The 22,534-nt window shown below is 41.1% G+C and overlaps 1 protein-coding gene across 1 annotated transcript in view; it reads right to left on the bottom strand.

The window, feature by feature from the left end:
- The window catches only part of LOC118361706 (uncharacterized), a 34,910-nt gene that overhangs the window by 9,607 nt on the left and 2,769 nt on the right, over window positions 1-22,534 (bottom strand). Inside the window, exons 2-6 of the mRNA XM_035741859.2 lie at window positions 14,936-15,047; window positions 14,243-14,432; window positions 12,573-12,635; window positions 12,373-12,480; window positions 6,233-6,358 (exon numbers count right to left, since the gene is read on the bottom strand). Of these exons, the coding sequence (XP_035597752.1) occupies window positions 6,233-6,358; window positions 12,373-12,480; window positions 12,573-12,635; window positions 14,243-14,432; window positions 14,936-15,036 (588 nt within the window). The 5' untranslated portion in view covers window positions 15,037-15,047. The remainder of the gene's footprint in view (window positions 1-6,232; window positions 6,359-12,372; window positions 12,481-12,572; window positions 12,636-14,242; window positions 14,433-14,935; window positions 15,048-22,534) is intronic.

Raw genomic sequence — 22,534 nt, 5'->3', positions numbered from 1 at the left:
GGGCCTAGGCCGAACCATAAAAAACAGCCCCAGAACATTATTCCTCATCCACCAAACTTTACAGTTGGCACTAGGCATTTGTGCAGGTAGCATTCTCCTGGCATTGGCCAATCCCAGATTCGTCTGTCAGACTGACAGATGGTATAGCGAGAGAACGCGATTCCACTGATCCAGATGCCAAGCCCTGACCTTAGTTATCTCTGTTTTCTTTATTATTTTGGTTAGGTCAGGGTGTGACGAGGGTCGGTATGCTTGTTTTGTCTTGTCTAAGGTTTTTGTATGTCTAAGGGTGTTAGTAAGTCTAGGCATATGTAGGTTTCTGGTGGCCTGAATTGGTTCACAATGAGAGGCAGCTGTTTATCATTGTCTCTGATTGGGGATAATATTTAGGTTGCCATTTTCCCTTGGGTATTGGTGGGTTCTTGTCTATGTGTAGTTGCCTGTCAGCACTCGTTTATATAGCTTCACAGTTTGTTATTTTGTTAGTTTGTTCAGTGTTCTTCCTTCATTAACCTCTTGCTCCTACCTGGCACGCAGGCGTCCCATCTAGAGCTCTGGAAATGCAAATGCGCTACGCTAAATGCTAATAGTATTAGTTAAAACTCAAACGTTCATTAAAATACACATGCAGGGTATTGAATTAAAGCTACACTCATTGTGAATCCAGGCAACAAGTCAGATTTTTAAAATGCTTTTCGGCGGAAGCATGAAAAGCTATTATCTGATAGCATGTAACACCCCAAAAGACCCGCAGGGGATGTAAACAAAATAATTAGCATATTCGGCGCCACACAAACCGCACAATAAAATATAAAACTTTCATTACCTTTGACCATCTTCTTTGTTGGCACTCCTAGATGTCCCATAATCACTATTGGGTCTTTTTTTCGATTAAATTGGTCCATATATAGCCTAGATATCGATCTATGAAGACGGTGTGATAAACGGAACAAAATAGCGTTTCATAACGTAACGTCATTTTTTTTTATTCAAAAAGTCGATGATAAACTTTCACAAAACACTTCGAAATACTTTTGTAATGCAACTTTAGGTATTAGTACACGTTAATAAGCGATAAAATTCATCAGGAGGTGATGTAAATTCTATAGGTGTCCGTCTCGAAAAAATGTCTGGAGAGAGCTCGACCAAAACATCCGGTCGGAGACCGGAGGGAATCGGTTCCCTTGATTCGGTTTGACCAAGAATCAAAGCTGAATCAAATGACAAGACTCTAGACATCGTGTGGAAGCTGTAGGCACTGCAACCTCGGCCTCATTTAATTTGGTTCACTTTGAACACTTCCTGGAAGTAGCGCAAGGATATTTATTTCCATTTTCAGTGATCAGATTTTCCTGCACTTTTCAATGAAAGGCACGTTCTGTTATAGTCACAGCCGTGATTTAACCAGTTTTATAAACGTCTGAGTGTTTTCTATCCACACACACTAATCATATGCATATACTATATTCCTGGCCTGAGTAGCAGGGCGCTGAAATGTTGCGCGATTTTTAACAGAATGTTCGAAAAAGTAGAGGGTCGACTTAACAGGTTAAAAGAAGAATGTCTGCATATCACGCTGCGGCTTGGTTTCCTCCATACAACGAACTTGACACCAGAGTCTAATGGCGGTGAGCTTTACACCTGTAAGGAGTGCGTATCTGGTGGCAGGGAATTCAGACACAGGAGAGCAGAACTTGATAATAGCCGGAGCAGTTTAATAGTAAAACCAATGCATGGGCACAATAACCCCGACGCGCACCAGTCAAACAATATGTGCACAAGCACTTACAATAAACAATACCACACAAAGACATGGGGGAACAGAGGGTTAAATACACAACACATAATGAGGGAAATGAGAACCAGGTGTGTGGGAAAACGAGACAAAACAAATGAAAAATGGATCGACGATGGGTAGAAGACCGGCGACGTCGACTGCCGAACACCGCCCAAACAAGGAGAGGCATCGACTTCAGTAGAAGTCGTAACAACAGCACTCCAGCCAACGCTTGGCATGGCAATCTTAGGCTTGTGGGCGGCTGCTTGGCCATGGAAACCCATTTCATGAAGCTTCCGACGAACAGTTATTGTGCTCATGTTGCTTACAGGGGCAGTTTGGATCTCTGTAGTGAGTGTTGCAACCGAGGACAGACAATTTTTAAATGCTACGAACTTCACACTCTGCGGTCCCGTTCTGTGAGTTTGTGTGGGCTTACCACTTCGCACTTCCCAATAACAGCACTTACAGTTGACCAGGGCAGCTCTAGCTGAGCATACATTTAACGAACTGACTTGTTGGAAAGGATTCATCCTATGATGGTGCCACATTGAAAGTCACTGAGCTCTTCAGTAAGGCCATTCTACTGCCAATGTTTGTCTATAGAGATTGCATGGCTGTGTGCTCAATTTTATACACCTGAAAGCCGAATCCACTATTTTGAAGGGTTCTCCACATACGTTTGTATATATAGTGTACCTGACTACCTGGCAATACATGGATGTGTGCACAGCGCTCATTCAAAAGTTGTAACGTCGTTCTTCGTTTGTAGAAAGAGAGTCGGACCGAAATGCAGCGTGGTGGTTACTCATGACTTTAATAGAAAAAGTGACACATGAAATAACGATACAAAATAACAAACAGAACGTGAAACCTAATTACAGCCTATCTGGTGAAACTACACAGAGACAGAAACAATCACCCATGAAATACACAGTGAAACCCAGGCTACCTAAATACGGTTCCCAATCAGAGACAATGAGAATCACCTGACTCTGATTGAGAACCGCCTCAGGCAGCCAAGCCTATACAACACCCCTACTCAGCCGCAATCCCAAATACTACAAACCCCAATACGAAAATACAATATATAAACCCATGTCACACCCTGGCCTGACCAAACATATAACGAAAACACAAAATACAATGACCAAGGCGTGACAAAAGTGTTCCTCATTGAGAGACCAGACAGGGAAGGGATATATAAAGGCTTCCATTTTCCTACTCACAGTACTCACACACTAATAAACTTTTTACACCATTGTGCCTACCCAGACCATAATACTCTGCTGGCTTTGATAGTTTATTCCCACATTGTTTATTCCATCACATTTCCAGCAGCATAACAAGACCATCTCTAGTTATGTAATTGACTGTCTGCTCCCCTGACCTCGGTTCCAAAAATCTGTCATGACATTTCTCATGTAGCCTTTACAGTATGCAGCCATTCTAATTATATTTACTTTAATCCCGTCTTTTTATTACACAATTTAACATCTGAAGATCACTGCAGCCAGTTTGCTCCTCCCCTACTTCCTCAAAGAAGATCCAAGTAGGCTGTATGTCACAGACAGGCTATGTATTTCTCAGTATGGCAAATAAATGAATCAACGTTGTTTCCACAAAGCGTTCTCTGGAGTGATGAATCACGTTTCACCATCTAGCAGTCCGACAGACAAATCTGGGATTGGTGGATGCCAGGAGAGCGCTACCGACCCCAATGCATAGTGGCAACTGGAAAGTTTGGTGAAGGAGGAATAATGGTCTGGGGATGTTTTTCATGGTTCGGGCAAGGCCACTTAATTCCAGTGAATGGACATATTAATGGTACAGCATACAATGACATTCTAGATGATTCTGTCCTTCCAACTTCATGTTTCAGCATGACAATGCCCCCGTGCACAAAGAGAGGTCCATAAAGAAATGGTTTGTTGAGATCGTTGTGGAAGAACTTGACTGGCCTGCACAAAGCCCTGACTTCTACTCCATCGAACACTTATGGGATGAATTGGAACATTGACTTTGAGTCAGGCCGATTTCACCCAACATCAGTGCCAAACCTCACTAATGCTCTTGTGGCTGAATGGAAGCAAGTCCCTGCAGCAATGTTCCAACATCTAGTGGAAAGCCTTCCCAGAAGAGTGGAGGCTGTTGTAGCAGCAAAGGGGAGACCAAATCCATATTAATGCCCATGATTTTGGAATGAGATTTTTGATGAGCAGGTATTCACATACTTTTAATCATGTAATATATTACTCTAACTTCTATGTGGATTTTTTCTGGTATTGCACAAAGCTACATACTGGATCTTTAACATAATGCAAGAGAACAATTTAGATTGTAGAAAGAGAGGAGAGAACCAAAGCAGCGCAGAATGTCAGTCTTTTTATGTGGGAGAACTTGCACAATTGGTGGCTGACTAAATACTTTTTTGCCCCACTGTATATCGGATTATTTTTATGGACAAGAGAAACATAGTTCCCCCGATTTGAAAATCATTCTGCAGCCTGGAATCATTTCATAAGTAACTAGGTCAAACACTTTTGTTTGAACATTGATTCAATGAGATTGTTTATTGTGGCTTTTGTAACAATTTAAAAAAGAAGAATGACATTATGCACCAAATCACAGTTCTGGTATAACCAATGTGTCCTTTATATTGTGTTCTTCCCAGGCACCCAGTGTCCGGTCTGGAGCATGACGTCACAAGCTCTGCTCGTGACTGCATACTGTAGCAACCCAGCAGTGCAAAATCCCCTGGTCTGCCATAGAAAGCCTACAGTATGTAAATTACGATCGCCAGAAAGGCCAAACCCCCCAAAAATATACGGATGTTTTGGGCTCTAAAGCTATGATCAAGTTCGATCCCCGCTGTGAGTTATTTAAAAGTTTGCTACAAATCTAGATATTTCATTAAATAGTGATCCATTCTGACTACTACATTTGTCGACACACAGGACCACTTGATGACACAGACCAATCACAGGCCGGCAGGCTACGAAGAGGCTCGTGCCTGGTTGGTTTACTCTCTCAGGCAGGATGAAAACGACTACTGTTTGTCGACCATGATCCTTTGCTAGTTACGGAAACGTTCACCATGATCCGTAGCAACTTGTTAGTGCCATTCAGCGCTTTTCAGCAATATGGCACGCTTCAAATTCAAATACTTCAGGCTTCATGAGCCATCGGGAGTTTTCCATAAGATTATGTGGACGATGTCACTACCTACTGGTTTTAATGTCTATGATTCTTCCAGCCAATTGACACCTCCGTGCTCCGCAATGTTCGGAGAGGATGATGGGACGATCTGTCATTCCATACATTGCCAAAACCCTAGTTAACAGTGTATCAACTAAGCCATGGGAACTTAAGAGTTATATCTAATAACATGGGTACCCTTCATATCTCCCGAAGTTACAGTGGACTACGTTAAATTTATCAAAGTGTGGTGTATATAAATTCTCCAATTCCATAACAGTTTAAAAATGTATAAGCCCAAACAACATCCTGGTGATTGGACAGTAGTAGTGTAATGCATTGGGTAAACCCCTATACAGGGACTAGTAGGCAGGACACAGGATGTCACACGTCAACAGTAGTGGTGGGAACTAAGATCAGAGAAGAAGATAAACCACATTTTCTACCTGCTCCAACAGCCATTTGAACTATGAGGGGAGAGAGGGAGGGAGTGGGAGAGAGAGGGAGAGGGAGGAGAGAAAGGACAGATGTAGAGAGGATGGGAAGTGCAATATGCAGTGCAGCATAAAACGTGCAAAACTAAACAGTGTGAAACCTGGAACTTTGATACTGTCTGAAATAAAGAGAAAAAAGAGAGAGAAACACCCTGCGGTTGTCATCTGATTTCTGTTTGTTTACACTCTTCTTTTTTCCTCTACTCATCATAAACCACTTCACTATATTCCTCCTAACCTTTCAGAGCAATTTGGACAATGTCAAAGTTATCATTATCGACTGTTTCCCTACAAAGAGTTGGAAGCAAAACCATCACACAACCGAATGTAACAGTGGATAAAAAGAAAGCAACAGAAAGGGAGAGGGTATATCAGACGGGGAAATAGAATAATTAAACGGGGAAAGACTAAGTGAGATGGAGACAGACAGAGGATGAAAAAAAAAGAAGTCACTACACCTGTAAATGGCTGAGAGCTGACGGCTTGTCTCAAGCACACAGTCAGTCTCACCATCCATCAAGTGATTCCACCATATAGGGAAATGGTGATGGGTGGGAGTATGAAAGGGTGATTGGGCAATATAGTACCAGTGATAGGTGAGAGAGTATGTTGAATGGGGGGATAGTGTGAGGGTGGGGACTATATGTGATGGACTGGCTTGATGACTGACACTGTAGTGGACACAGTAGTGGACAGATTGGAGACACACTGGATTTAGGTCTCCACTCTCCAGATATACAGTTTAAACTGTAGGTGTACTCACCGCTTGGCTGTGTCCTTGTCCTCTCCAAGAGGTCTGTGTGGCTTTGTCGTGAGTTTGTCTGTCCCCCCCGAGTGACTGTGTCCTCTGGTGGCAGTGACCCCTCCCGGACAGGGCAGCATGAGCAGGCTGGGGGAGGAGAGAGAGAGTACTGTATCAGGAAAAGAACAAAAACAAATGAATGATCTACTAGGGTGAGTTGGTATTCAAAAACTGCATGTGTGGAACTTATTTCTGAGTCTTTGGGTTCTAATGAAGATACAAAATCTCTAGTCTAGACATAACTAGTAGACCCTATTAACTCTATGAGCTTGTAGGTCATCCCCAGTGGGTTTTGACGTTTGGATTATATCAGTGGATCAGTTGGTAATTGACAGTTTGTCGTTAAACAAGGTATTCATTCCAGGAGCCTCAATGTTGAGTGAGGTGAGGTTAATATTAATATTCAATACAATCCAACCTCATAATCAATGAAGAGCTAAGCTACATTCAAATTCAACATACCCACATGTCTGTCTCTCTCCTCAGAGAAAAAAAAAACACCCTTTGCTAATGACAGAACATCTGCAGCTCTGCATCAACTGCTGACAAAGCAGACACACAAACTCAAACGTCAAAACTTAAAGTATTTTGGCAGCTCACCCCACAGAGAATTCAGAATGTCTTTCTCCCTTTATCTGGCTCATTATATTATTCTATCTATCTGTCTCTCTGTTATTCTCTCTCTCCCCATCCCTCTATTATTCTATCTCTCCTTATCTGGCTCTCATCTAATATTCCATTACATAACTCCCTTAATCTTTCTCTCTGTGTCCTTGGTAATTCTACATTATTGTATATCCGTTTCAATCAGAATCCTTCCCTACTGCAGTTCATCCTCTCTCAATCTTTTCTATCCATCTCTCTCTTGCTTGATTTTTCCCATTCTCAGTTCTTAAAGTTCAGACAGAGATGTGCAAATATCCAGACACTGGTTGCGTGTGTGTTAGAGGTGGCAGAAGTGTGAGGGAGAGAATATGCTATGTGGGATATTCTTATTGGAATTGGGAGAGCTGGAGAGGTTGGAACATTGATGTTGCTCTGACATTTTCTATTACTGTACCTGACTTTGCTGTAAGGAGGCCCTGAAGCTCAAGGCCAAAAACAAACAAAAAACATACTCTTGGAATTATTTTGTTTGTACGACTTTGTATCTCGTTTGAACGACTTAGTAAAAAAATAGCTATTTAGTCGAATTAGTTCTCATTTGTTATGCAGCTTCTCAGACCGTGTAATGGTTTGCTACAGCCATTCCTTCATTGATTCCATTAATGTGATTATTCATTAGTTCTTTGATAGCCTAAAACAGGGCTGCTTTTGAATGCCAGAGCATGTAAGTGGGTGAGTGCAGAACAGAGCATAATTCAAGCTGATTTTTTAAAATGGTGTCAGCTTCTCTCCCGGCTCCAATTTCGCTCTGGTATTGCTCAGTCACAAGCTCTGGGCATGCTCTCCCTAGCATTTTTCATTTCCTCTATTCGGTTGTAATTATTTAGCCTACCCCACCTACAGTAGCCTATATCTAGTTTATATTCTACTTTCTAACAATAGGATATGTTGTTTCTATTTTGAAGGTAATCTATTATAGATGTTTCAGGTAGGCAAGACATAGACTACTGTAAAATGAATGTTTGCTTATCTTGGAATAGAAACACCATAATATAAATCAATTTAATTAAGCTAAAACATGTACATGTAAATAATAAAGGACAGTATCAGCTCCTTTTCATAAATAAAGGGGAATAAATCATGTCAAAGTGCAGAGATCAAACCATTTGTGCACACAAGCAAGCACCAACAAGCTTCACATGTGCACTGAGCATGGGGAATGCACCCTACAGATAAAAAAATATTAGCATTACAAGAAAACACAAATGTAAAAGCTTGATTACAAACATTTTAAATACATTGAGATGAAGCCGCCCCCATGTGTGGGATGTTATTTCTCAAAAATCAATTACATTTAAGTAGGGACCGACATAGAGTCCAGTAGGGCAGTATCACAAGGCTACACAGCCATCCTTGATTGTGAGCTTGTATTAAATGTGTGCAACACAAGAGGTAAACAAACATTTTAGATCAATAGAACCAATTTCGGGAGGTAGCTTGATATCATAAGGGAATTGCTTCGACCTCACTTACTGGTCGGACTAGATATCTTGCGCAGTCTGACAGAGAAGTGGCCTATATGAGTACTTTAATAGTAGCCTAAACATACAGCTAAAGTATTCATCACCAATACATTCATGAACTTCAGAGATAATAGGCTGGTTCATGCTGCAAACAACATGTTTTTATTAGCCTACCAGAATACAAAAAGAGGTTTGTGATAGGCCTTCAATTGAAAGGTTTAATTAACTTGTTATATCATATAGTTCACAATAACAGGAACAAATACTTTAAATCACCTAAATAAAAAGATGACTTTGTTTCATCTTTAAAGAGTATGCTAATTGTATACTGAAACTCAAGGAAGCTCTCTGATTTTCAATAGCACCGATGACAACAACCTCCAAGCCATAACATAAGACTGCTGAACAGTTAATGAAATGGCTACACACACACACACACACACACACACACACACACACACACACACACACACACACACACACACACACACACACACACACACACACACACACACACTTTTGGAATGCATCCTCGAGAAGCAGTGCTTGAGAGGGAGAACCGTGAGTAAAGGATGGATTTGACGGATGGGTTGCAAAAAAAATCCTTGCATTGCAGGGATCAACTTGCTGTGGCAGATGAATAGCCTCATACAGCAGTAGCAATAATAATAATAATAATAATAATAATAATAATAAAACAACGAATAAACAATTATTACCTTACTATTTTGTGCAGGCTGACACAGACTGATAAGGCTCTTTCAAACATTTCAAGCTACCAGGAGTCAAAAGCCACCTACTGGGCAGAAAATGTCTGACGTGTGCATGGATGATATGTACAATAATGTTGTGTGGAGTTGTTTTTATTAGCGGGAAATAGTTGAACTAATGTCTAATTGGTCTTTGGTAACAAATGTGTCACAATACGGAGTAGAGATCTTCATACCTTCTGCCAAACCTGGTCTGATATCGCAAAGAAGATTTGTCCTGTCCCTTTGGAGATTTAGATTGTAGATTACTGGTGTGGAACTGTTTTTACGCACCAATAATCTGTGTTCTCTTTTGGTAATACCACCATTTTGCATGCCGTCTGTGACTGTCGATTACAGCCAAAAGCTGTTTTGTTTGTAATGCGTCTCTTATAGAACTTTTGATCATTCAGTTGCCTGAGTACTTCAGTCTCGTAGACAGTGCAGTCTTGTAAAGTATCAGTGCCTCCCATGCCCACTGGGCTTGTTTCTCAGAGCGCGTAAAGTTATTCCTGAAATAGGCGATAGAGGCCTCCAACTTGGATATGTCTTTATGCATCACTCTGTAGTACGTATCCACAGCTGGGTCAATAGGTCCATGTGGAATGAACATAGAGGACAGAGGGGTTGCAATCTCTAAAGAACCGTTTCAGATGTGCTTATGAATTAGTAGTCCACTCGAAACCTGTTGCAGTTGTGCTTCCTGATATTCAGGCTGATTTGCTTCTAGATGTTTTAATTTGTATATATTGTCTGTAAATAGTTCACAAAAGTTTATTGCACTGTACTGGCCACCAACTTGCTTTCTTTCATCAATCCCAAAAAATAAATGGCACAATAACATTTTCGGGAAATAGAATCCACACAAGGGATTGGCTTCATCTCAATGTATTTTTCAATTTCAGGCTTTTGAAATATACTGAACAAAACTATCAAATCAACATGCAATATTTCTATGATTTTACTGAGTTACAGTTCATATAAGGAAATCAGTCAATTTAAGATAAATAAATTAGGCCTTAATTTATGGATTTCACATGACTGGGCAGAGACGCAGCCAATCAAAATGAGTTTTTCCCCACAAGAGGGTCCAGCTGTCTGGGTGACTGGTCTCAGACGACCCCGCAGGTGAAGAAGCCGAATGTGGAGGTCCTTGGCTGGCGTGGTTACACTTGGTCTGCGGACGTACTTCCAAATTCTCCAAAATGACGTTGGAGGCAGCTTATGACATGATTCTCAGGCAACAGCTCTGTGGGACATTCCTGTAGTCAGCATGCCAATTGCACACTCCCTCAAAACTTGAGATATCTGTTGCATTTTTTTCTGTGACAAAACTGCACATTTTAGAGTGGCCTTTTAGTATCCCCAGCACAAGGTGCACCTGTGTAATAATCATACTGTTTAATCAGCCTCTTGATTAAACAGCACTTGACACCTGTCAAGTGGATGGATTATCTTGGCAAAAGAAAAATGCTGACTAACAGGGATGTAAACAAATTTGTGCATTTGAGAGAAAGAAGCTTTTTGTGCGTATGGAACATTTCTGGGATCTTTTAATTCAGCTCATGAAACATGGGACCAACACTTTACATGTTGCGTTTATATTTTTGTTCGGTATATATTAAATTCTCCTTTCACTTGTTTATATTATGGCTAGATTTACAATAATATTCCTTTATGTAATTAAGTTTTCACATGTGTATTGTTCTGTCTTAATAATAATAATATTTATTATATTGTCACGCCTTGATCTGTTTCACCTGTCTCTATGATTGTCTCCACCCCCTCCAGGTGTCGCTTATTTTCCCCAGTGTATTTATCCCTGTGTTTCCTGTCTCTCTGTGCAAGTCAACCAGCGGTTTTCCGGTTCTCCTGCTTTTTGCTATTCTCCTTTTTCTAGTCCTCCCGGTTTTGACCTGTGCCTGTTTCTGGACTCTGTACTCCCCTGCCTGACCATTATGCCTGCCTTGACCACGAGCCTGTCTGCCACTCTGTACCTCCTGGACTCTGATCTGGTTTTGACCTTTCACCTATCCACAACCATTCTCTTGCCTACTCCTTTTGGATTAATAAACATTGTAAGACTCATCTGCCTCCTGAGTCTGAGTCATCTGCCTCCTGAGTCTGCATCTGGGTCTCGCCTTGTGTCATAATAAATATTTAATTTGTAGAGCGCATTTCCCATACTCAATGCACATGTGATGCTGGTGGTGCTTGCTTCTGTGTGCAAATCATTTGACCGTTGCAGTTTGAGATTATTTATTCCCTTTAATTTATGAAAATAAACTGATTCTGGCCTTTATCATTTCAGATTTATTTATGAAATTTTAGCTTCATTAAATATATTATTATTATATTATGGTGTTTCTACATTTTACAGCAGCCTATGTATTGCCTACCTGAAACATGCGTTAATACATCTGAAGTCCTTCAAAATAGAAATGACATATCCTAATGTTAGAAAGTAGAATATAAACTAGATGTAGGCTACTGTGGGTGGGATAGGCTAAATAATTACAACCAAATAGGCCTAATTAAAAGTGATAGTGAAAAAGGAAACAAAAAATGCTAGGAAAAGCATGCCCAGAGCTTGTGGCTGAGCAATACCAGAGCAAAATAGGTGCGGGAGAGAAGGCCACGCTCTGCTCCTCCTTCCACACTCGCCCACTTAAATGATCTGGAATTAAAAAGCAGCCCTGCTTTAGGCTATCAAAGAACTGTCATTTACTAATAATATCAATGGGTGGAATCAGCGAATGAATGGCTGCAGCAACCATCACACTGACTGACAAGCTGCATAAGAAATTAGGTCTAAAATAACATTTTTTTACTAAGTCATTCAAACGAGAAAACTATGTAATTTGAACGAGATACTAAGTTGTTCAAATGAGTCTACATTTGTAATGTATTTGTTTTGCCTTGGGCTTCAGGGCTTCCATACATTTGGTATTACTGTACATGGGGAATTAGAATAACGTCAGTGGACAGTCTGTTTTTTTGCCTATTGAGACCACTAGCACCTGAACACTAACGAACGTTACAACACTGATGGATCCAGGTAAAAGCTAACAGAACTGAGATTACCATTCCCACATATGTAGATGTCTGACTATGGTATAAGTAAAACCACAACTCCCACATAACCCAATGTTGCACTAAGCAGCTGTCGTGCACTGGCAGAGAATGACTGCAGTCCTCTGGATGACCCCTCCTGGAGACTCACCCCCTGTTGCTGTAGCTGCTGTTGCTGTAGTGTGAGCTGAGCGATTGATCTCTCCTTAGTCCTCAGCTCCTCCCTGAGCTTCCACACCTCCTTCATTAGCTCCTCCAACTGAAAAACGCACAGTGGTTAATTTCTAGTCTAACAATGCTACTTGTTTTGGCTCAAAGTCCGAAATAGTGTTTTTCAAGGTGGGGTCCTACCTGTAGGGTCATGCTGTTATCCTCTTCACCGCCCTCAACAACCTCTGGGCCACCGTCCTCCATCTACAAACATCAGAAAAAACACAACATAAGATTCAGTATTCTGAACAGTACTATGCTGGGCAGAAAGGAGAACTAGCTGTAGGTATATAGTATTTTAGATGGTATTATAATGATACTACTAATTGCTACATAGTTGGGAGCTTATTCAGTAGATTATTCTGTAGAATGGCTGATAAGGGCCTTGAAGCAGTTTGGTAGACATAAAAATAACTTTTCTCAAGCAGAGGGACATTTTCACTGTGTATCCCGAAATAACTGTAATTTTCTGCTTTTGGACGTTCTAGCTTGCCTATAGTCAGCTAGGTACACCGATACAGCCTGTTGCTTGTAGCTCAGATAGATCAATTATGACTAAAGTAGAGATGCATTTTACAGCTGCTGCCCAGAGCACAACATTACAGCTCCAAAGAAACAATTAAGAAGAGAACAACTAATGGGCGGGCCAACAAACTGTTTGGTGCTCAAGGCCAAACTACCCTGTTAATTAAAGAAAACAAACAGACTTTGTCAATTAGATGACTATTACCAGCAGCAACAGCACTTCTTTTACAGTCAGAGGTCAAATATCAAATGAACATGAATCAAACATTTTTGGAGATAATGAACAGAATCGCAGCTCTGACAAGCAAATACAATTACCATCACAGAAAGTGAACTGTGTGTCGATATGTGTTTGTCATGTCATGTCAGAGATAATCTTGAGGCACAGTTGACTTGTTTTGGAGGAATGTAATCTGTTGAGGGCTTTGAGGCCAAAGCCAATATCAACCAGCCTGACACTAAGGTAGATATTGGGGTCCTACAGGGCCAGACATGAGACGCTGTACAGTCCGAGGCTGGACACTACTGATTAGCTGTCTCACACGTCACATCACACACTGTGTGTGTGCGTGTGTGCGTGTGTGCGTGTGTGCGTGTGCGTGTATGTGTGTGTGTGTGTGTCTGTTAAATGGAATGTGTCATCTGATACCGACAGATCTATTAAGTGATTAGGTACCACAGGTAACCCACAAGGGAGGAGCAGGGTCGTAGTAAGAGGTAAGAGGAGATGAGTGACACATAGAATAAAACCATCTGCCACAGTCACTCACTCGCAAGCCATGGACATGAGACATGTGACATTCTCAGTAAAGCACAGTAAAGCCAGCAGCTATTTTCTATGATTACATCATATCAAACCAGTTCTCTTCTCCAGAAATCTCTCCATCTAAGGAGATGTGGGAGAGATTCAGTGTGTATCTCTGCTACATTCTCACAAGTAGGCATAGAGGTTCACTGTGGCAGCAATGCAGATTTCCACTACCTTTCAACTTCAGAAGCCTTCTCCCACCTGGATGTGTGATAAACTCCTATAAAGCTACTGCTTGATACAACATCAGCAGCCTCCGTCTAGCGAAGTGTAAACTCAAACCTTGACATAATAGTTATTCTACTAAAGTTACATTTTATTGGATGCTAAATCTATTTAATTTTAAAAGGAGCTGACAACAGTTACAAGATATGATTTCCACTTGCTTAGTCATATCTCAACTCAACAGAGTGATTAGATTGGAATTACATTGAGTTCCCGAGGACTACATTCAAGCCTTTGAGGGAGTGTGTGTTACCTGTAATAAACTCTTGAGTGTAAGCAGCTGGTTTTTCACTGAGCTGCAGTCCTGGGCCATATGTTTGAGTGTGAGCTCGTCCAGCGCCCCCGTGTGTCCATTGTGTCTCCCTACGGGAAGAAAGGGCCGGGGGCCTACCCTGAACCCCACAGGGCCAGCATAACCATCATACTGCTGGAACACTGGATCCCTGGGAGTGGGAGTGGGGGGAGAGAGGCAGTCAGATATTTATATTTGCCACATTGACAAGGTGTAAATGGGAAAATTAAGTCATTTACAAAATGCACTCTGGCTTTTTGTAAATCATTTCACCCTGGAGCTTCATATTCACGATTATCAAGTGGGTGGTTCGAGCCCTGAATGCTGATTGGCTGACAGCAGTGGTATATCAGACCATATACCACAGGCATGACAAAACATTTATTTTTACTGCTCTAATTACATTGGTAACCTGTTTATAATAGCAATAAAGCACCTCAGGGGTTAGAGGTATATGGCCAACATACCGCAGCTAAGGACTGTATCCAAGCACTCTGCGTTGCATCATGCATAAGAACAGCCCTTATCCATGGTATATTGACCATATACAACACCCCCTTGTGCCTTATTGCTTAAATATAGCACACCTAGCATACTATGTTATGTTTGGTATTTTTACCATTTTCATGCTGTAGGATAGCTACTGATTCTCACCTGGTGTCATTGTGGAAGTGATCCGGTCCATTCCAGTGATGCTGCCTTCTCCTCCAGTGACCTTGTCGCCCCCCCCTCTCTGAGCGTTCAAAATGGGACATCCCGTTAGCGTCTTCACAGAGAGAAAGAGAGGTCACGATCATCCAAGAGTTAGCTTAGAATCTAAGACGTTTGTGTGTGTGTGTGTGTGTGTGTGTGTGTGTGTGTGTGTGTGTGTGTGTGTGTGTGTGTGTGTGTGTGTGTGTGTGTGTGTGTGTGTGTGTGTGTGTGTGTGTGTCTGGGGGCAGTGGTCCTATATGTTGCATGTAAACAGACTCCTGTACACACACAAACAAATATTGCCCCATGATCTTATCTTTATCCCTACATTGTTGGAAAATAATAAACATTTCACTGTTAGTCTACACCTGGGTTCGATACTGTGACCAAAACAGTTGCATTCGCGTCCATTTGACTTGGCAGTGCAACACAAATTTTTATTTGATTTGCTCAAAAAATATATCTATATATTTATTTTTACCTGGTCCCATTCCTTTTTTGATCACAATTCGCTTTTTTTTATCATCAGAATTTATTCAAACAGTAATATGCAATTGACCAAAATTAAATCAACTTTCTGAAGAGGCAACAACGGCACGGGAATACCCATGTCTGTGTGTGTTAGGGCTCAACATGCAGGGGAGGTTTTGGAAACCCGCTTGGGCCAGTGAAAAAAAATAGTATTTTTAATCCAGGCTAAATCATTTATTTTTTTTAAAAACAGATAGATTCCAGAAGCTGTTTGTTCGTTATGTTGATTATTAATCACGCACGCAGCACACATATAGTCTATAGGTAATCTGTCGGACAGAATAGCGCACAGCTCTCAAACAGCTGGTTGTTGTGTGGAGAGAAACCCGACAGTGGTAGGAAACATTTTCAAAGTTATGATATCTACCAGTAAATGCTAAGGCAAGAATGGGTATGCAAACCAATTAAATTCAAAGTCTTGGTTCAATATTTGCAATGCACAATTCAGTCATCATGGAATAGCCTACCTTGAATATGAAATACAAATGTAATTTGTCACATTCCCTGAATTAAACAGGTGTAGGCTTTACTGTGAAATGCTTACTTATGAGCCCTTTCCCGACAATGCAGAGTTAAAAAGTAAGGAAAAGTTGCTAAAAGTGTTAAAGGAAATAGTAACCCCCAAAAATAACAATAACGAGACTATATACTGTATAAGGAGTAACAGTACTGAGTCAATGTGCAGAGGCACGAGGTAGTTGAGGTAGTACAGTATGTACATGTACTGTAGGTAGTGATAAAAGTGACTAGGCAATCAGGATAGATAATAAACAGAGTAGCAGCAGCATTTGGGAAGAGTGTGAACGTTTTTTAAACGTGTCTTTATGTGAGTGTGCGTGTGCGTGTGTGGCATCAATATGCATGTGTGTGTGTTTTGTGTGTGAGCGTAGGTAGTGTGTGTATATGTGTGTATATGTAGCCTAGTGGTTAAGAGCGTTGTGCCGGTAACTGAAAGGTTGTTAGTTTGAATCCCTGAGTCAAATTAACAAAAAATCTGTCAATGTGCCCTTAAGCAAGGCACTTAACCCTAATTGCTCCTATAAGTCGCTCTGGATAAGAGCGTCTGCTAAATGACGTAACTGTATGTTGGAATATCAGTGTAGTATGTGTGGGTAGAGTCCAGCATAGAGTCATTGCAAATAAAAAGGGGATCAATGCAAATAGTCAGGGTAGCCATTTGAGTAACTGTTCAGCAGTCTTAAAGCTTGGGGGTAGATGCTGTTCAGGAGGCTTTTAGTCCCAGACTTGGCGCTCCGGTACAGCTTGATGGCGGAAGCAGGCGCTTTGATCCTTGAAAAGTCATTGAAGTTATGGTAGCAAATTTAGAAGTCTAATATAATTATTCCGTGATTTAAGTTATGATAACATTTTATGAGATACGTAGGCGTTTTCATTTCCTGACATTTCAATTGAAGGGTTTTACGCTTCTTTCTGTAGCTAGAGGACTCCTGATATCTCCAGGAGTGATAAGTATCATTTGTTTGTCTTAATCTGTTGTGGTCTAGTACTGTCTTTTTGCTAGGTACTTATGGACTTGTACCAAATACCTCTGAGAGTACTGACAATCCTGCTTGATCTGTCTATCTGAGACCTGGCTTACGGAACAGGATCCCGACTCCGTTGTGGAGCTGCATGGCTCCACAATTATTAGAATGGATCAAAACATCGACTCTGGTAAGATATGGTGGTGGGGTTTGTGCAATCATCCATGAGAACTATTGCAATCCTGCTCATACTACAACTAAGCACAATGTCTGTAATAAAGACATTGAACTCCTTGCTCTTAACCTACGGCCATACTACCTGCCATGGGAAAATAAATCAGATCCAATTTTTTATTGTTTACGTATCCCACGCTGACACCCAAATAGCTGCCGACTTGATTCACGACCTTGTATCCCAGGCTGAGACAGTCACCTGAAGCAGTAAAGCTGATCCTGGGAGAATTTAACATGTGCAATCTATCTGAACACTTACCATTATATCAGCAATATGTTACATGTCCTACCCGAAATGAAGCCTTTCTGAACCTCTGTTTTGCTAACATCCCATGTGTGTATTTATCCAAGGCACTACCCAATCATAACATGGTTCAGCTCATCCCAGGCTACAAAGCACGTCTGTAATGAGAAAAGGCTAAAAAGGTGGAGATTAAAAGATGGACTGAAGCCCTCCATGATTGTTTTGAGTCAACTGATTGGGCAGCTCTGATGGACGGCACCGATGACCCGGAAGAGGCAGCGGATACCGTCTCTGAGTACATCTGTTTCGGTGAGGATCTCATTATTCCCAAAAATGAAGGCAATATCTCCCCCAATAATAAACTGTTTTAATTCCTAACTCAGGAATTAAAAGAACTCCTCAACCAGAAAAAAAGTGTTTTAAATCAGGTGGCAGTAAAGAGGAAAGGAAAAATAACAGAGGCAACTTAAAAATATTTAAGCAGTGCAAAGCAGAGTACAAAGACCAATTAGAAAACATTTTCAAGGACCGTAAGACATCCTGGCAAGGGCTACAAACCATCATAGGCTACAAACCAAAGAGACATTGGATGACTGTCAAATGACCTTGCTTTTCCAAAGTATTTTAACAGTTTCTATTTAGGTTGACTTTTTGTGATTTTACATCACAGCAGAAAGTGGACTTGGACAGTATAGACACCATACCAGCTATTGATATACAGATTTCTGTGAAAGACATCAAGCAATAATTTCAACGTGTCAACCCACGAAAATCATATTGTCCAGGTGACTTTGTCAACCACTTTGAAAAAAATCTGCTACTTATTCACTCAGCTTATTGACTCTGGTCTCACTCACACAGAACTACCCTACGCCTTGACCTCTTTCTTTTTTTCCGTACTCTCACGACTAGTGTCCCCTCATGGCTTGGTTCTAGGCCCTTTTCTCTCTAGTCACCAAGTCACTTGTCTCTATATTCTCACATGGTCTCTCCTATCATTGCTATGTGGATGACACTGAACAATTCCCCGCTTGTGCCATCAAACACCTGCAACTTATCCAGAATGCTTCTGCCCGCCTGGTTTTCAACCTTCCCAATTTCTCTCATGTCACACCGCTCCTCCGAAAACACTCCACCGGCTTCCAGTCGAAGCTCGCAGCCACTACAAGACCATGCTGCTTACCTACAGAACAGCAAGAGGAACTGCCCCTCACTAACTTCAGGCTATGCTCAAATCCTACACCCCAATCTGAGCACTCCGCCACCTCAAGTCTTTTGGCCATACCACCATTACGGGAGGGCAGTTCCTGCTAAGCCCAGACCAAGCTCTTCTCTGTCCTGACACCAGAAACGTGGAACCAGCTTTAAATAATCCTCTTCCTCACCTTGACCACCCCCCAAAAAAAAAATACAAATAAAAAAATGTAACCAACACTTTACACCCCCCCCAATGCTCACATTACTCTGACATTTTAGAATGTAAAAAATAAGGTGAAAATCAAACTTAATACCATTTAGGATAGATTATAAAAAATGCATTCTTGAAGTGATAATTTTTTGCATACATATTGGGTGGAGTTTTTTTTTTAATCTATACAACAATTACATATAAAATGTAGGTCCTTAATTAAATTACAATTTAAGTGCTTGTAAAGCCCTTGAATCTCCCTTTCAAATGTCTGTATGAACCCTGTATAGATTATTTTCTTAGACTACAAATTAAATCTAAAATCACCTGCTATTGAAATTATGCACCCATCATTTGCTTTATGGTCAGATTGTTTTTAAATTTGGGCCAGTAGATTTCAGTTGGCACTGGCCCAGTGCGCCACAGGCATATTTACCTGAATGTTGAATGGAATGCAGGTACATTATGGGACACAGGCCAGATCATTATCAATGTGTGTGTGTGTGTATGTACAGTTGAAGTCGGAAGTTAACATACACTTAGGTTGGAGTCATTAAAACTCGTTTTTCAACCACTCCACAAATTTCTTGTTAACAAACTACAGTTCTGGCAAGTCGGTTAGGACATCTACTTTGTGCATGACACAAGCAATTTTTCCAACAATTGTTTACAGACAGATTATTTCACTTATAATTCACTGAATCACAATTCCAGTGGGTCAGAAGTTTACATACTTCTGTTCACTGTGCCTTTAAACAGCTTGGAAAATTGCAGAAAATGATGTCACGACTTTAGAAGCTTCGGAAAGGCTAATTGACATAATTTGAGTCAATTGGAGGTGTACCTGTGGATGTATTTCAAGGCCTACCTTCAAACTCAGTGCCTCTTTGCTTGACATCATGAGAAAATCAAAAACAATCAGCCAAGTCCTCAGAAAATAAATGTCGACCTCCACAAGTCTGGTTAATCCTTGGGAGCAATTTCCAAATGCCCGAAGGTACCACGTTCATCTGTCCAAACAATGTTACACAAGTATAAACACCATGGGACCAAACAGCCGTCATACTGCTCAGGAAGGAGACGCATTCTGTCTCCTAGAGATGAACTTACTTTGGTGCGAGAAGTGAAAATCATTCCCAGAACAACAGCAAAGGTCCATGTGAAGATGCTGGAGGAAACCGGTACAAAAGTGTCTATAACCACAGTAAAAACGAGTCCTATATCCACATAACCAGAAAATGCCACTCAGCAAGGAAGAAGCCACTGCTCCAAAACCGCCATAAAAAAAAGCCAGACCATGGTTTGCAACTGCACATGGGGACAAAGCTAATACTTTTTGGAGAAATATCCTCTGGTCTGATGAAACAAAAATAGAACTGTTTGGCCATAATGACCATCGTTATGTTGGGAGTAAAAAGGGGGAGGCTTGCAAGCCGAAGAACTCCATCCCAATCGTGAAGCACGGGTTGGGGGCAGCATCATTCTGTGGGGGTGCTTTGCTGCAAGGAGGGACTGGTGCACTTCACAAAAGAGATGGCATCATGAGGTAGGAAAAGTATGTGGATATATTGAAGCAGCATCTCAACACATCAGTCAGGAAGTTGATGCTTGGTCACCAGTGGGTCTTCCACATGGAAAATGACCCCAAGCTTACTTCCAAAGTTGTGGCAAAATGGCTGAAGGACAACAAAGTCAAGGTACTGGAGAGGCCATCACAAAGCCCTGACATCAATCCCATAGAAAAATTGTGGGCAGAACTGAAAAAGCGTGTTTGAGCAAGGAGGCCTACTAACCTTACTCAGTTACGCCAGCTCTTTCAGGAAGAATGGCCCAAAATTCACCCAACTTATTGTGGGAAGCTTGTGGAAGGCTACCCAAAACGTTAAACAATTTATAGGCAATGCTACCGAATACTAATTGAGTGTGAAATAATAAATATACACACACACATTGCCTTTTCAGACCCTTTGACTTTTCCACATTTTGTTACGTTAACCTGTTACTTCTACCCCCTACTTTTTCGAACATTCTGTTAAAAATCGCGCAACATTTCAGCGCCCTGCTACTCATGCCAGGAATATAGTATATGCATATGATTAGTATGTGTGGATAGAAAACACTCAGACATTTATAAAACTGGTTAAATCACGGCTGTGACTATAACAGAATGTGCGTTTCATCGAAAAGCGCAGGAAAATCTGATCACTGAAAATGCGAAAATATATCCATGCGCTACTAGAACCCATTGTTGAATGTGAACCACATTAAATGGGGCCGAGGTTGCAATACCTACAGCTTCCACACGATGTCAACAGTCTTATCAAGGTAGCGCCTTTCTTCCGGTCTCCGACCGGATATTTTGGTTGAGATTTACCCGGACATTATTTCCAGACGTACAGCTATAGAATATACATCGCCTCGTGATCAATTTGATCGCTTATTAACGTTTACTAATACCTAAAGTTGCATTACAAAAGTATTTCGAAGTGTTTTGTGAAAGTTTATCGTCAACTTTTTAATTTTAAAAAATGACGTTAAGTTATAAAACGCTATTTTTTTCCTTGATCACAGTCTTCATAGATCGATATCTAGGCTATATATGGACCGATTTAATCGAAGAAAAATACCCAATAGTGATGTTTATGGGACATCTAGGAGTGCCAACAAAGAAGATGGTCAAAGGTAATGAATGTTTTATATTTTATTTGTGCGTTTTGTTTTTGTTTACGTCCCTTGCGGGTCTTTTGGGGTGTTACATGCTATCAGATAATAGCTTGTCATGCTTTCGCCGAAAAGCATTTTAAAAATCTGACTTGTTGCCTGGATTCACAACGAGTGTAGCTTTAATTCAGTACCTGGCATGTGTATTTTAATGAACGTTTGAGTTTTAACGAGTGCTATTAGCATTTAGCATAGCGCATTTGCATTTCCAGATGTCTAGATGGGACGCCTGCGTGTCAGGTAGGAGCAAGAGGTTAAAGCCTTATTCTAAAATTGATTAAAATGTTTTTTTCCCTCATCAATCTACACACAACTGAAATATCACATTTACATAAGTATTCAGTACTTTGTTGAAGCAGCTTTGACAGCATTGAGTCTTCTTGGGTATGACGCTACAAGCTTGGCACACCTGCATTTGGGAAGTTTCTCCCATGCTTCAGGTAGAGTGGAGGGGATATGGTCCTTGACTAGTCTCTCAAAGCACTTCATGATGACGGAAGTGAGTGCTACGGGGCGATAATCATTTAGCTCAGTTACCTTCGCTTTCTTGGGAACAGGAAAAATGGTGGCCCTCTTGAAGCATGTGAGAACAGCAGACTGGGATAAGGAGTGATTGAATATGTCCGTAAACACACCAGCCAGCTGGTCTGCGCATGCTCTGAGGACGCGCCTTGCGAAGGTTAACACGTTTAAATGTTTTACTCACTTTGGCTGCAGTGAAGGAGAGCCTGCAGGTTTTGGGTTGGTTTTGGCTTTGTTGTCCTCAAAGCGAGCAAAGAAGTTGTTTAATTTCTCAGGGAGAAAGATATCGTGATCTGCGACGGGGCTGGTTTTCCTTTTGTAGTCCGTGATTGACTGTAGACACTGCCACGTACCTATCGTGTCTGAGCCGTTGAATTGCAACTCTACTTCATATCTATACTGACTCTTAGCTTGTT

This window comes from Oncorhynchus keta, chromosome 2 (genome assembly GCF_023373465.1).
Source record: "Oncorhynchus keta strain PuntledgeMale-10-30-2019 chromosome 2, Oket_V2, whole genome shotgun sequence".
NCBI classification, from domain to species: domain Eukaryota; kingdom Metazoa; phylum Chordata; class Actinopteri; order Salmoniformes; family Salmonidae; genus Oncorhynchus; species Oncorhynchus keta.
The sequence above is the reverse complement of the archived record's forward strand: the minus strand, read 5'-3'. Positions and strand labels throughout refer to the sequence as shown.